The sequence below is a fragment of the Pseudorca crassidens genome, chromosome 9 (genome assembly GCF_039906515.1).
Source record: "Pseudorca crassidens isolate mPseCra1 chromosome 9, mPseCra1.hap1, whole genome shotgun sequence".
In the NCBI taxonomy this organism is placed as follows: Eukaryota; Metazoa; Chordata; class Mammalia; order Artiodactyla; family Delphinidae; genus Pseudorca; species Pseudorca crassidens.
This window is the reverse complement of record NC_090304.1, coordinates 10599134-10613603: the sequence shown is the minus strand read 5'-3', so window position 1 is coordinate 10613603 and position 14470 is coordinate 10599134. Positions and strand designations below refer to the sequence as shown.

Below are 14470 nucleotides of genomic sequence, written 5' to 3'. Positions count from 1 at the left end.
TGGAGACATCTCTAGTCATTTCCCCTTGGACCACCTTCTCTCCCGTGCTTGTCTGTGGTCAGGCAGGTCTCAAGACCAGTCCCTCGCCAGTCACCTAACTGTGGCTGCGTCTGTGTCCGATGCGAGGCACTCCAGTTCAGATGGCTTCTCGCATGCTCTCACCCCTTCTGTGTCCCATCCTGCCCCGTCAATCTCACCTCCTTGCCCACCTCCACCATGAGCCCAGCTCGCACTTCTCATCCGGCTTCTCCAGCTCTGCTCTCTGCCTGTTGGGGATATAGAAGGAGGAAAGCCAGTGCTCAGGCAGGACCCACGTGAGGCCGGGAGGTCGGACGAGAGCAGGGACTCTCACATCTATTGTGAAATCCCTTGGGAGCTCATCGAAACTTCCTGAGCCCCACCCGGGACCTCCTTTATAAGCTAGGATGAGAGTTTGGCTGTGTGTGACACAGACTCCAAATGACATCATCCGGAGAAGTTGGAGGGGGCCCGGGCTCCTTTCTTGATACTCTGCAGTCGCTAAGACGTTGCCCGGTCCACATGGTCCAGAGTGGCTCACCACCGTGTCTGCATTCTAGGCTGCCGGAAGGGGGAAGGTGAGGCGTGCCCTACCCTGTATGGCAGGACGCCAGGGATGCTCCCACAGCTCCCACACACTTTCCACCCGTCAGAACTTAAACCCAGCAGCTGCAAGAGAGGCGGGGAGACGAAGCCTCTGTCCTGGGCAGCTGTGTCCAGATAAAGCCCAGAGGTCTCCTAGTACCGGGAGCGGGGCAGTAGGATGGGTACTGGGGGCAGCAGCCATCTTGGCCCCACCTGCTGAACCAGGGCCTCTGGGGGGCAGTGTGGATGGTTCCACTCTGCGGGGCCGTGGTCCAGCATTTGGGAGCCACAGAGATGAGTGTCCTTAGAACCTGAGATTCTGAGTCCAGGCATGTAAGATGCAAGACCGGGAGTCCAAAATCCTGTGACACTGAGACTAAAAGTCAGCAGTAACACATTCAAAAAGCTGATTCCCAGATTCCAGACACTCAAGTTCTTAAGATGCTATGAATCTGCACCGCTCTGATTCTGAAACAGAGGTACCGCAGAGCCCAGGATACAAAGATACCAGACCCTCAGCTTCACTCCGGAAGGCTCCTCAGGGGCAACATCTGGCCTTTTGCTGCCCTGAGCTGCCCCAGCAGAAGCACTCCCCGTGTTCCCTTAAGTGGCAGGAGGGACGGCTGGGGCTGGGGAGGTGCAGGGCACTAGGGTTTCTGTCCAGAAGCAGCCTGTCCCCAGGCCGGTTTCAGATTGAGGCTTGGGGTCTGCCTGGACTAGAACTTGAGCCTGGGGATCTGATGAAAAAGACTAAGCCATCAGGGTTGTCCTGCTGCCCTGTTCAGCCTCCCGAATCCCACAGAACACCAGCTCTGCTCCGGACGCCCCAGACAAGGGGGTGGAGCCTACCCACCTCCTTCCTCACCGCCATCTCTGCTTGTAGATTCCCAGCGGCACCGCTTCACAGATGAAGAGGTCCGGCAGAACAGGTTCCAGATGCCCCCCTTGGAGGAAGGTGAGTCAGGCTGGGGAGTGACGTGGAGGGGGGTGACTAGGACGCCAGCCCTGCCTCCAGACTTAGCAGGTCACTCGCCTTGAAATGCATCAGCGCCACCTCCCTCAACAGGTCTTTCCTGACTTTAACGATTCCCATTGGCAGTAAGTTCTTTCTCAAGTTTAACTTAAAGCCCTCTTGCTGCACTGCATCTTCTTTATCATGATTCTGTCTTTCAGGCCCAGGACTCGAAGAGGTGCATGCCTCCCGGGTCCCACCTGCCAACCCTGAACACTGCATTGCAGACCCCCGCTCCACGGGCCCTCAGCGCCACCCAAGGAGCAAGGGCGGCTCCAGCACATCTTCAGGGGAGGGGTGCTGTAATAGCCCTGGCAGCAGGCTGCCTCCGTGGAACTCTCAAGTGTTTTCTTCAGAGAGGAAGCCCCTGCTGGGGCAGCCCCTGAACTTGGAGCTGGCTGGCTCCCAGGCAACTTTTCCAGGTAAGGTGGGCCCAGGAGGGTTGTGTGCCAGCTCCAGCCTCCCATCCTGTAGCCGACCTGGCCAGAGGAAGCGTAAAGCTGGGAGCCCTGAGCCAGTCTGAGTTCAGGACTCTAGTCCCAGCTCGGCAGCCACGTGCTGTGTGACCTTGGACAAGTCTCCTCCCCTCTCTGGGCCTTCATTTCCTCAGGTGTCAAGCTAAGGACCTGACTCTACTGAGTCTTGAGGGCCTCCCAGCTCTGGCACTTTGCGAACTAGCCTGGCAGAGGGTGACTGGCTCTGGGGGTTTCCAGCAGGGCCTTCGGCCGATGACAGCTCCAGCACCTCCTCCGGAGAGTGGTACCAGAACTTCCAGCCGCCGCCCCAGCTCCCATCTGCTGAGCAGTTTGGATGTCCAGGTGCCAGGGGCAGGGGAGGGGGCACAGAGAGGGACTGGAGGGTGGATGAGTGGGGTAGCTCTGGATACATTGGCCCACGGGGGAAAAAAAAGAGAAGTAACGGGATTTTTTAAAGCAAACAAGAATATAGGGAGGTAGGGAAATGGATGTAGGTGGGGCAGAGAAAGATCCAAAGAGAATGCCTTGAGAAGAAGTGAGCTCCCCATTAGTGGAGGCATTCAAGCAGAAGCAGCCAGATGGCCCCTTGGGGGAGCTGGTGGCAGCAGAGGGGGTCCCAGCACTCAGGGACTATAGCCCTGAACTACACAGACAAGGCTCTGCCTTCAGAACTGACATTCTAGCAAAGGAGGTAGCCATGAACAAGATTATAAGATGGTCTCACACAGCATCCCGGGGGAGAGGAATGTGGACCCAGACCTGCTCAGCTCTGTCCCTGCTCAGCGGGCGCAATGACTGGGCCTCCCACTGACCTGAGTCTCCCACCGCACAGGGTCCCTCACTCCCCAGCCTGACTCCTCCTCCAATGAAGACTATGATGACATTGCAGCAGCCTAGCCTGGGCCCGGCGCGGCTCCTCCCCCTGCCCTCCCCCCACCCTCCCCCTCATGCCCCAGGAGCTGAGAGTCCTCCCCTGGAGACGTGAAAGGAACCTCCACACCTAGTATGGCCCAGCCGCCATCCATCAACAGGACCTGCCAGCACAGCCCTCCCCCAGCCCCAAACAGCAGCCCCGAGGAAGAGGTGCTGCCTCTGAAAGGGCCCGAGCTGTCTGCCTCAGGGGTGAACCGGCAGAGTCTAGGCCACTGCTCGGCAGCCCGCGTGGAAGGTTTGAACTGGGAGATTCCTGAGGCCCCTTCCGACCCTCATGTGTCTGAGGCTTTGGTTGCCTGAGTCTCTGACAGCTCAGGGCCCAGAGGAGCTCTGCGAGGGGCAGGGAGGCCCCATGTGCAGGGGCCGTTGGACTGCTGTTGGTCTGACAGGTGGGTGCTAGGGCTGGCTGGGGGGAGCCGCCAGCTGACCCAGGCTAAGCTCAGGTTGGTACCTGCACCCAGCAGGGAGTCCAGCCTTCCTGGGCACAGCCCAGGATGGGACAGGGAGCTGGATGGCTACCCCCCCTCGACCACCCGGGGCCGGAGGCCAGCCCTGCCTCTAGAGAGCCTCGGAGCCCACCAGAGACACAGACCTGATCTGCAGTGACCATTCCCGGGCAGCAATCCTTATTCTGAGCTTCCAAAGATTTACAAGGATGGTCCCATCCAGCCCCGCCAGAGACCCAGAGTGGGGCTCCGTCCCCGTGGGGCAGAAGCACAGAGATGTCTTCCAGGAGGGGCCCAGAGGCTGCACTAAGCCCCGAGTCCCCAGCTGTCTGCTTGGATGGATGGGCTCCTCCCCGATGAACACATAAATATCAGTGTCACTCCTAGAGCCATAAACGTGTCCCAGGCAGCCTCCAGGGAGAGGCCTGAGGGCTCAGGGCCAGCTTCTGGTGTCTTGCTCTGAGTATCCCGAGATTAAACCAGTTGCGGAATGAAACCAGAGGTGGAGTGACAAGTCTTTGAACTCAGAGAACCCAGGCTCTGCCTCTGTGTGTGTGTGTGTGTGTGTGTGTGTCTGTGTGTGTGTGTGTGTGTCGGTGTGTGTGTGTCGGTGTGTGTGTGTCGGTGTGTGTGTGTGTGTCGGTGTGTGTGTGTGTCTGTGTGTGTGTTGGGTTGGAGGCAGCTCTATCCATCGAGGTGCAAACGTCAGGGTGAATTGGAAATGTATTGAGTACTGTGGCCCGGCACCATGGAACATGCTGGGGATGCAGCGACAGGAAGGCACAGGGCCTGCCCTCCTGGAGGTGATGGACAGATGCCTGTGAGTTCAGCATCCCCTTCCTGATTTGCCAGTGCGCCCTGGATCAGCGAGGCCAGCCTTGCTGCGCTGAATGCATTTTGACCTGGGCCTCCATAAGCTTCTGAGGCAGGGCAGGGTGAGTAGATTTTATCTCAGGCCTGCCTGGAAAAGGCCTCGATCCCAGGTTGCTCAGAGGCTGGGGTTTTAGCCCAGCTGCACCAGCCCATGCCCAGCTCTGCCTGCAGGGAGGAGGCTGGGGGTCAGCTTTCCTCTGAGCCCTCCCAGAGCCAGGGATGGTGGAGAAGGCCACTCAGTGGATCTTGCCCTGAGCGGCTGAGCGGGGCCTGTTTTCCGTTCACCTCTCCCAGAGGTGCAAAGAAAGCTGGCACTCCCCAGGGCAACCGTCACAGGATGTGGTTGCCCTGTGATGGGGCCCCCTCCTCCGGCCCTCTGAACCCTCATGGGGCTGCGGGGGATTCCTAGGGGGGGAGCTAGTGCTGGGGTGGGCGGGATCAGACTCCCAGGGTCTGTGGGATTTGTGGAAAGCCTTTTTTTTTAGACAGCCAGGGTTCAAATCCCAGCTCCACCCTGTCCTGGCTGTGTGGTCTCCGGCAAGTCACTCTACATCTCTGAGCCTTTGCTATAAAGTTTGTCCGTAAAGTGCACACAGCAGTGGGCTAGAGGCTTGGCAATGAGTGTTCCCTCTCATTGGTAGATGAATCAGTAGAGGCAAGAGATCTCCGTAAGAGGAGAAAGGGGAGAAGAGAAGACAGCGATTCATGGGGTCTTAGCACATTGGTGCTAGAGGAGGTTTGTCTCACTCTCATTTTACAGAGGAGGACGCTGAGCCCTGGCAGGGGAAAGGACTTGTCCAAGGTCACTCAGAGAGTTAGTAGCCAATTCACAATTTGGCCCTACCCCTCCCCACCTTTGCCCGTTGGGAGTCAGACAGGGAGATGGTGACACCCTCTGAGTTCTCCCTCATTTCTCACCAGAGCCACCACCCCATCCCTGGGCCCCTCTGTTCCATACACACTGAGAGAAATTGGGGAAACTCTGAGACATGTCTCCCTTGCTCCCTCCCAGCCCCCAGGCAGCCTGGGACCACCAGGGTCACACATGGCAGGGGACTTTCTGAGGGCTGGCATCCTGAACCACAAGGTCTCCTGCCAGGTCTCCTCGGCCTGGTGATGGGAGCTGCTCCCAGGAAAGACCTTTCCCGCATCTCTACGTGTCCAGAGTGCTCAGACCATTCCTTACAGAGCCAGGCCCTGAGCTGGGACTGGAGAGGCTGGGATGAATGACATCACTGTGACCTGAAGGAATGGAAGCCCGTCAGGGGAGTTACAGTCATAAGCGGTGCGCTTACCCTCCACTCTTTAGAGACCTTGCATTATATACGCCTCAGTGATCTGGGAGAGGAAACACAAAGACGTTAAATGGATGTGGCAGCTGAACCCCGATTTCGGAAACACTGATATGGGGGAGGGGCTATATCTGAAATGAAGGCGCTTCAGCAATTGTGCGGCTCTGCGAGTGCAGTGAGAGAACGAAACACAGGGAATGCATGGGGCCCACAAGAGCCCCTGACCCTGCTGGAGGCAGGCCATCCTGGAAGGCTTCCTGAGGAGGTGATGCCTGAGCTGGGTCGTGAAGGGTAGGTAGGAGTTAGCTACGGGAGTGGAGAGAGATGGGCATTCCAAGTTGAAGGAATAGCGTAAGCAAAGACAGAGCAAGAAACCAGGTGTCTTTCAAGGTAAAGGGTGGTCCAGCCTGAGAAGAGGCTGAGGACAGCCAATTCTCACACCAACTCTATTTCATAGGTGAGAAAACTGAGGCTCAAAGCGGTTAAGTAAAGTGTCCAAGTCACACAGCTAAAAAGCAGCAACACTGGGATTTTAATATGTGCCGTCTGGCTTTGGAGTCTGAGCGTTAACCATGGTACTTCCAGTGGAAACCCATCCCTGTCTCTGTGCCCACTGGAGCTACACTGCTGGGTACAGAGCCCCAGCCAGCTCTGAGGTCTGGAGACACCAGCCTGTCTGTCCACCGACAGCACAGGCACCTTCTGGGTGCTCAGATGCTAAATTCAGGGATGGGATAACTCACTGCCTGGGCACTTGTATGTGGCCAGGCTCTATGCTGGCCCTGGGGCACGGAGAGGAATGAAACCTGGCTCTTCCCTGCGGGAGACAGATACAAAGATCAGTAACTGCAATATGTTCCATGGGTGTGGTGGTGGTGACCACGATGGTGATAATGATGACAGTGAATGGCAATTACTATGTGCCAGGCATGTATTATTTCTTATAATCCACAAAAGAGCTCCCTGAGAAGTTAGTATCATCCCTAATTTATAAATAAGGAAACTGAGGCCCAGAGAGGTTAAGTGACTAGCCAGAGGTCACACAGCTTGGCAAGTAGTACAACTTTTCTACCTAACTCCAAAGCCCAATGTGAAACCACCACACTGAACGGTGGGGGCGCATCATGGGCATATTTAAACCACAGGAACTTAAGTGTATCTACTCAGCCGCAGAAGAGAAAGAAAAAGCACAACTGAGCCCATCATACCCCTCAGTGAACAAACACCCGGGAAGAGAGATGAGAGATGGGAGCCGGGACTCTGTTCCCTCAGACCCTGAGAACCATTCACTGAGTGGGCATCTTACCACACTGGATGGGATCTTGGTTATTAATGATTCACATTTTTCATATGTGATGGGCTTGAAACACAAACCCGTTGCTTCTTCTGGCTGCTCTAACATTGGAGGGAGAAACATCTGGTTGGAGGCAGCACAGGACAGACTCAAATACAGGAGACTTCATAAGGAGCTTGCATTTTCTTTTCCTTCCTTCCTTCCTTCCTTTCTTCCTTCCTTCCTTCCTTCTTTCCTTTGTTCCTTTCCTTTCCTTCCTTCCTCCCCCCTTCCTCCCTTCTTTTAAATAGTAAATATGTTCACATGCTTCAAAACTCCAAACATACAAACGTATATCATTAAAATCTTGTTACCCACCCATCTACCCTCTCCCCTCTCTTCCCCATCCCCAAGTAAACACTTATTTCTCTGATGCAAACACCAGCAAATAGGAATACCTCTTGCTTCCCCCCCACACCCATCCTTATACAAAAAAGGGCATTCTATCCACATTCCCAGGCGCCTTGCTTCTTTACACCTCTCAAGGGATTTTCAAAAGTAATATTGACCGTATTCAAGTTTTGTCCCATGTGCTACCCAAGCACGTAAACTCTGCCTCATTCAGGACTCCAGCACATTGTAGAGAGTGCTGTGTGGACAGAGGGGAAGAAGCCACCAACTGCCAGAGTTTGTTGGAGATAGCATGACAAAAAGGGAACAAATGAATAGGCTATTGAAGGATGTATAGGAGTTTGCTGAACAGTCGTGTGGTGTATGTTGGCTGAAGCCTGGGACTGGGCAGGGAGGGCATAAGTGGGAAAGGTCACTGAGAGCATCTCAGAGGGTCTGTGAAACTTTCCCAGGAGCTTGGTCATTGTTCTAGAGACACTGGGGAGTCATGAGTAGTTTCTAAGGCAGGGAACTGATCTGATGAGATGGATGCTCGAGAAAGATCTCTGCTGCAAAGTGGAGATGGGTTTGAGGAAGGCTACCTGGGCGATGGCCATGGAACACTGGTGGCCAGGACTGGAGAATGGGGAATGAGTCTAAGATTTGGAGGGCGATCACATACATGGGAGGTGATTTCCCAACACAGCAGCCTCCAGCCACGATGGTAATAGGACAGTGACATTAATAATAGCTTCCATCCCTGAGTCCCTACAACGCGTCAGGCACCGTTCTGGGCATGACACAGGTACCGCCTCATTTGTGCTCACAACAGTCCTGTGAGGTGTTATTATTGTCCCCGTCTTATGGTGGAGAAAACTGAGTCTCGGGATGCTTCTGAGTTTCTCCCGTAGCTGCCAGCTCATCATGGTGTGGCCGGGCCCTGCTGCTACTCCCCGCGGCCTCCTGAAGTGGTCGGGTCCACACTCAAGGCTCGATTCTGCGCTTACAAATCGGAAGGCCTAGCCGAGCATCTCACTGCTCTTCAGGCCCACAGTTCTGTGGCCTCCAGATCTGGGTCAGCCAGGGATGAGGCCAGCAGGAGACTAGGGCAGGATACCCCACCAGGGTCCCCGGCTCCTGTCCGCTCTATGGGCCGCGCTGGCGTGGTTCCAAGGCTCTGAGACCACTCCCGGCCGGCACAGGCTCAGGCTTCCCAACCCTGGCGGGGCACCGCCTCCTGGTACCTTTTCCGCTAGAAGCCTCGCCTCCGAGGCACATCCGCCGAGCCGCCGCTCAGCTCCCCGTCCCTCCCTGTCACCCCACCTGTGGTGTCCACTTCCGCCCCTCCCTGAGACCCTCTCGGAGGCTCTGGAGCCGGGCAGATGGGACTGGAGCCCTGTGTGGCCAGTTGACGCAGCTGCCTCTTGGCCGTGGCCCCAGGCCCTTGTCCCCACTTCACGAAGGTGGGATGGAGTCTCCAAAGCGGGGAGGAGCTGGGGAGACCCATCAAGGAAGGGATGAGTTCAAAGCAGCCTCAGTGGAAAGTTCATCTCCCACCACATCCTTCAGCTGTTTACCAGTTTGACGGGGTTCTGCATCCTGACATGAAAAGAGGCTCATCCCTCGCCGCCAGCACCGAGGAAGGACCAAAATAGCAACAGAGGAAGACAAAGAAGAGAGAGACAGAGAGAGAGGAGAGAGAGGGTGCGTCATGAGACAGAGGCGGAGAAGCGGAGGCAGGGCTGGTCTGAGCAGACAGTGGAACAGACAGCAAGTCCCCACCAAGCTGCCGCCTTTATCTGTGCTTCCCCGAGCCAGGCGCCGTCCCGCATCCCTCACACCTGTGGCCCCACCTACTCCTCACACCCTCCTAGGGCAGTGAGCTATCCTAATTTCCACTGTTTTCCAGGTAAGAAAAGTGTAGCCCAGAGAAGTCAAGGAACTAGTTCAAGGTCACCCAGCTGCGGCCTGGGAGCCGGATTCTCAGCCAGTCAGCAGGGCTCCGCGTGCACAGCACGCGGGAAGAGGAACAGAAAAGAAAATGGGAAGGTTGATGCTGGAGAGCAACGGGGATAGGACGGAGGCCGAGGGAGGATCGAGATGCATCCTTTCCTGGGGGAGGATTCCTCCCCCACCCCGACCCAAGGACCGCAGCCCATCCTGGCTGAAGGCAGGTGCCCCTTCCTGGCTCCCTTTCCCCCGGCCCACACACCCGGCCACCCACAAGTGCAGAAGCAGGGGCAGCTGCCCCCCAGGGCCATGGTTCTGCTGGACATTCAGCTTCCTTCTGGGGGACTGGTTCCCAAGCACCCTCCCTGCCTGTGAGGCCTCCTGCCCTCCAGGCTGAGCAGAGCTAGGCCCACAGTCTCCCCTCCACCCTCACACGGCGGGCAGAGAAAAATGATCTACGTCCTGCACTCACGAGCACGTTGTCCCCCACGGCCCCCAGGCCATGTATCGCTCTCCCTCCGGAATATACGAGAGTCCGGCAAATCCCGGTCTCCCCTCTGGGGCATGGCCACCCCTCCCCTGGGCCTCACTCAGACTCCCAAGCCCCACATGGAGGCCAGAGGAGGTGGCTCTCATCTGAGGATGAGATGCTGCAACACCCAGGGGTCAGTAACCACCACTACCCCAGCTCTTCTGCGCAACCTGGACACAGTGACACCCTTTGTGTCACCCTTGTGATGGTCACCCTCTTCTCCTCCAGCCCCGTGGCCCCTTCTGTGGCAGGCCCTGACTTCCCAAAGTTTGCTGTGTTCTGCTCTTGTCCTCGTGCATTACAGGCACCCAGCAGCCCCAAGACGTAGGCCTGGCTCCCTGTGGACCACCCGGCTCATGCCCACACTCACCCTCTGGCAAGAGCAACCCATCCCTCGAGAAGGCCCTTGCGGGGTCCAGGGCCACAGAAGACCTTCCTGGCCGTCAGTTCCCAGGCCACCTATCCTGGGGATAGGGCCAGAGATAGGCTAGTCACCCTGCATCTCCGGCTGTGGGGAGCCTCCCAGAGCGTTCGGGTGACGGCCACAGCACGGACTCTGGAGCCCTGCCCAGTAAGGATCCTGAGATCCCCCACTTCCGGAAACTCACCTCTTCTCCCGTCCACACGCGGGTCTCCAGCTGCTTTGTCAGGCTTTCTTCTCCATCCCTGACTTTATGGCCTGTTCTCTGGCGACCTACACAGCTGGGATTTGCATGCACCGTGGGCCCACACGACAGCACACCTTCCTCCCAGCCGCTCGCCAGCACCCAGGAGAAGCCCAGCACCCACTCCCTTCCCCCCGAGGGTGAGCTCACACCCAGAGTCTGGAACAGCCTTTGTCCCACGCTTTCCCCACCATCCTTTACCCAGCGTGCCAGCCCTGACCACCCCAGAATGAAGTTGACTTAAACCAGCAGTTCTCAAACCTCGGTTTTCTGTGTGTTTTTCTTTTCTTTATCTGTGAAAGATTTGTTCTCTTGCTTACTTAATAGTTTTTCTTTAAGTAGAGTCATGTTTTTTAAACTTTATTTATAAAGAAATCTTAGCCATTTTATAAAATATCTAGCATGCACTTCAAAAATGCTATTATCACAAAATACAAAGACTCAAGAACTGTTCAGATTAAAGGAGCAAAAGAGACACAGCAGCTGAATGCAAGGCATGAGCTGGGATTTTGTTTTGCTATGAAGGACATTACTGAGACAGATGGTAACATTAGAATGAGGTCTGCAGATCAGATAATAGTATTGTATCAGTGTTAAGTGTGCTATAGCTATGTAAGAAAATATTCTTGCTTTTAGGAATTACAACTGAAGTATGAAAGTATTTAGGAGTGAAGGGACAGCCTATTTTTAAATGGTTAAAAAAAATAATCCGGGCTTCCCTGGTGACGCAGTGGTTGAGAGTCCGCCTGCCGATGCAGGGGACACGGGTTCGTGCCCCGGTCCGGGAAGATCCCACATGCCGCGGAGCGGCTGGGCCCGTGAGCCATGGCCGCTGAGCCTGCGCGTCCGGAGCCTGTGCTCCGCAACGGGAGAGGCCACAACAGTGAGAGGCCCGCGTACCACACACACACAAAAAAATAATAATAATCCGTGTGGGGCCAGGGAAGGGGGAGGGGAGAGAGACAGACAGACAGACAAACAAGAGAGACAGAGAGTGGGAAAAGCAGTAAAACATTAACTCTAGGGGAATCTGGATGAAGGGCATCCAAGAATTCTTTGTGTTATTCTTTCAACTTTTCTCTAAGTATGAAATTGTATTAAAATTTAAAACACATTTAAAGGAAACTTTATCGTTGCTATTTTAAATGGAAAACCAGTATCACTTGCTACAAATTGAAGGCAGTTCTAAAATAAAGCAATGTTCTTACTCTTGCTACATACATTGGCCTAAGACCCACCTGTTCTTGGTTACATGTGGGGATGGGCGACGGTGGGAGTGAGACGTTCTCCTTGAAGTCAGAGTAAGGCTGGCACAGAGTTTAAAAGAGCATCCCTTTCTCACTGTGTGATCCGATGGTGTTTGGAGTCCTGTCTTACGGCTACGAGCTCAGGGATGTTCATTTCATGACATTTTAACGGGCACCCTTGGGGCCGGGCCCATTGGGAGCCCTGGAACCGAGAGAGGATGGGGTCGATGCCTTCAGGAGGCTCACAAGCTGGGCAGAGACAGTTACAGGGGAACCTGGCATGGAAGTGTGTCCGGGCAGAGCTCACGTCTTGAATTCCCAACATTCCTGGGCTCCCTGGAGTCCAGAGGTGGCGACCCAGGGCTAGCAGGTGCCCGGGAGCGGGCACACAGCAGGGGCAGCTCAGGCTGGTGAAAACAGGGGAACATCATCAGTGTGAGGGGAAGGAGGTGGCAGGACCCAGCCGCCAGTCCATCACACCCAGGAAGACGGAGCCAGCTCAGCCTGTAGCGTCTGTGCTGATTGCTCCTCCAGTTCCTTAGGTCTGGCCTGCTCTCTGCTCAGGTTACAAGCAAGGCTTCTTCCCATTTTTCTTATGGCATACTTCATTTTTAAAAATTAACTTTTTATTTTAGAATAGTTTCGATTTACAGAAAAATTGCATCGATAGTACAGAGTTCTACACCCCACACTCAGCTTTCCCTCTTATTAACCCCTTACATTAGCATGCCAAATGTATCACAATTAATGAGCTGATGTTGATACATTATTATTAACTAAAGTCTGCATGCTATTCAGACCTCTTTATTTATTTATTTATTTATTTGCGGTATGCGGGCCTCTCACCGTTGCGGCCTCTCCCGTTGCGGAGCACAGGCTCCGGACGCGCAGGCTCAGCAGCCGTGGCTCACGGGCACAGCCGCTCCGCGGCATGTGGGATCTTTCCGGACCGGGGCACGAACCCGTGTCCCCTGCATCGGCAGGCAGACTCTCAACCACTGCGCCACCAGGGAAGCCCAGATCTCTTTAATTTTTACCTAATGCCCTTTTTCTGTTCCAGGACCCCATCCAAGATACCAAATGACATGGAACCAACATGTCTCCTCAGACTCCTCTCGACTCTCACAGTTTCTCAGACTTTGTTTTTGATAACAATGACAGTTTTGAATACTGGTCAGGTACTTTGTAAAATGACCCTCAATTGTGGTGTTTCGTTTTTCTCATGCTTAGAGTGGGGTTATGGGTTTGGGAGAAGAAGACCACAGAGGTAAAGGGCCGTGTGCGCCCCACTCCATCAACGGTCCATCTATCATCACGACTGTTATCACTGCTGACGTTGACCTTGATCACCCGGCTGCAGCAGTATTTGTCAGGTTTCTCCATGTAAAGTTCTTCTTTCCTCCCCTTTCCATACCATCCTCTTTGGAAGGAAGCTTCTATGCACAGCCCACATTTAAGGAATGGGGAGGAAGGATTCACCCCCTTGGGGATGAAGTATCTTCATAAATTATGTGGACGTTTTCTGCATGGGAGATTTGTCTGTTTTCCTCTATTTATTTACTCGATCATTTATTTCTGTCAGTGTGGGTTGATGGGCTTTTACTTTGGACTCTAATCCAACACTGCTTTATTTTGTTGGTCAAAGCTGCCAGCTTTGGCGCCTGGGGGCCTCTTTCCATTGGCTCCAGGACCGCTTCACTGACCCCATCATGGTATGTTTCTTTGCCTGTGGAACACTTCCTCACTTTTTGGCTATAAGATGCTCCAGGCTCATCTGGTATAATCCCTGCACCAGTCCTAGAATCAGCCATTTCACTAAGGAGCCCTGGTTCCTCTTGTTGGAGAAGAATCTTAGAAACCAAGCTATGCACTGGGTACTAGGTGTACTCGTTGCCCCCGGAGCATAGATGTCTCTAGGCTCACGTAGCTGACAGAGCAAGGAAATTGTATGTGTGTGCACTAACCTGTGTGCATATACAAGTCCCTAAACCCATCCACCTGCAGCCACCTGTGTGCATATTAAGGTAAGCGTGAGCTCACACTAATGCCTCCACCTCTAATCCAGTACCACGTGGATACTCCAGCCTCCTCCTGTTCACCCATAACCTGCCTCTCCAGCAGGAAGAAACCAGGCCCCACCACCCACTATCCATTTACTTTATTGTTCGATTCTCTATATTATTTTACTTTCTTATTTTTTCATATTTTCTCCATCAAGATGATAAGTTCCTGCTCTATACCTGAAACTTACACAATATTGTAAATCAACTATACTTCAGTAAAAAACTTCTTTTAAAGATTATAAGTTCCTCAAGCTGTTTTTTCCTTCTGTCCTCACTGCCCCACCCCCGACCAATGTCTTTATATATATATGTGTATATACATATATAAAAAATTAATATTTTATGAGTGGCCACTCTGGGTCATTTTCTCTGCCCGTCTCTAGGGATGCAAGGATGGGTAGGACATTGTGCTGACTCTCCAGTTGCTCCTGGTGCTAATAAACACTTGTTAAACATTCAGTGAAAGATCTTGGCACCTGCCTGGAATGACGAGACTTACACATCACAAGCAGAGGACCATATAGAGAGGAGAGGCAGGCTGGAATGGCAGCCCCACACGGGCAGGGATTTTTTTGCCTACTTTGTTCACTGTTGTATCCTCAGTACCCAGAACAGAGTCTGGCAGGTAGTAGCTGCTCAATAAATGTTTGAGGAAGGGAGGGAGGGAGGGAAGGAGGGAGGGGTCACTTCAACTTTTGTCCGAGTGCCTTTCAGG

At 54.1% G+C, this 14470-nt stretch overlaps 1 protein-coding gene across 2 annotated transcripts in view; it reads left to right on the top strand.

Moving 5' to 3' along the window:
* The window catches only part of CD6 (CD6 molecule), a 41383-nt gene extending 37417 nt beyond the window's left edge, over positions 1-3966 (top strand). Inside the window, exons 10-13 of one of the 2 annotated variants that reach the window (XM_067748873.1) lie at positions 1487-1558; positions 1777-2037; positions 2332-2433; positions 2924-3966. In XM_067748873.1, coding sequence (XP_067604974.1) covers positions 1487-1558; positions 1777-2037; positions 2332-2433; positions 2924-2988 — 500 coding nt within the window. In that variant the 3' untranslated portion in view covers positions 2989-3966. Of the gene's footprint in view, positions 1-1486; positions 1559-1776; positions 2038-2328; positions 2434-2923 lie in introns of both variants that reach the window. The other variant, XM_067748872.1, reaches the window with a different exon arrangement.
* Positions 3967-14470: the final 10504 nt, after the last annotated feature.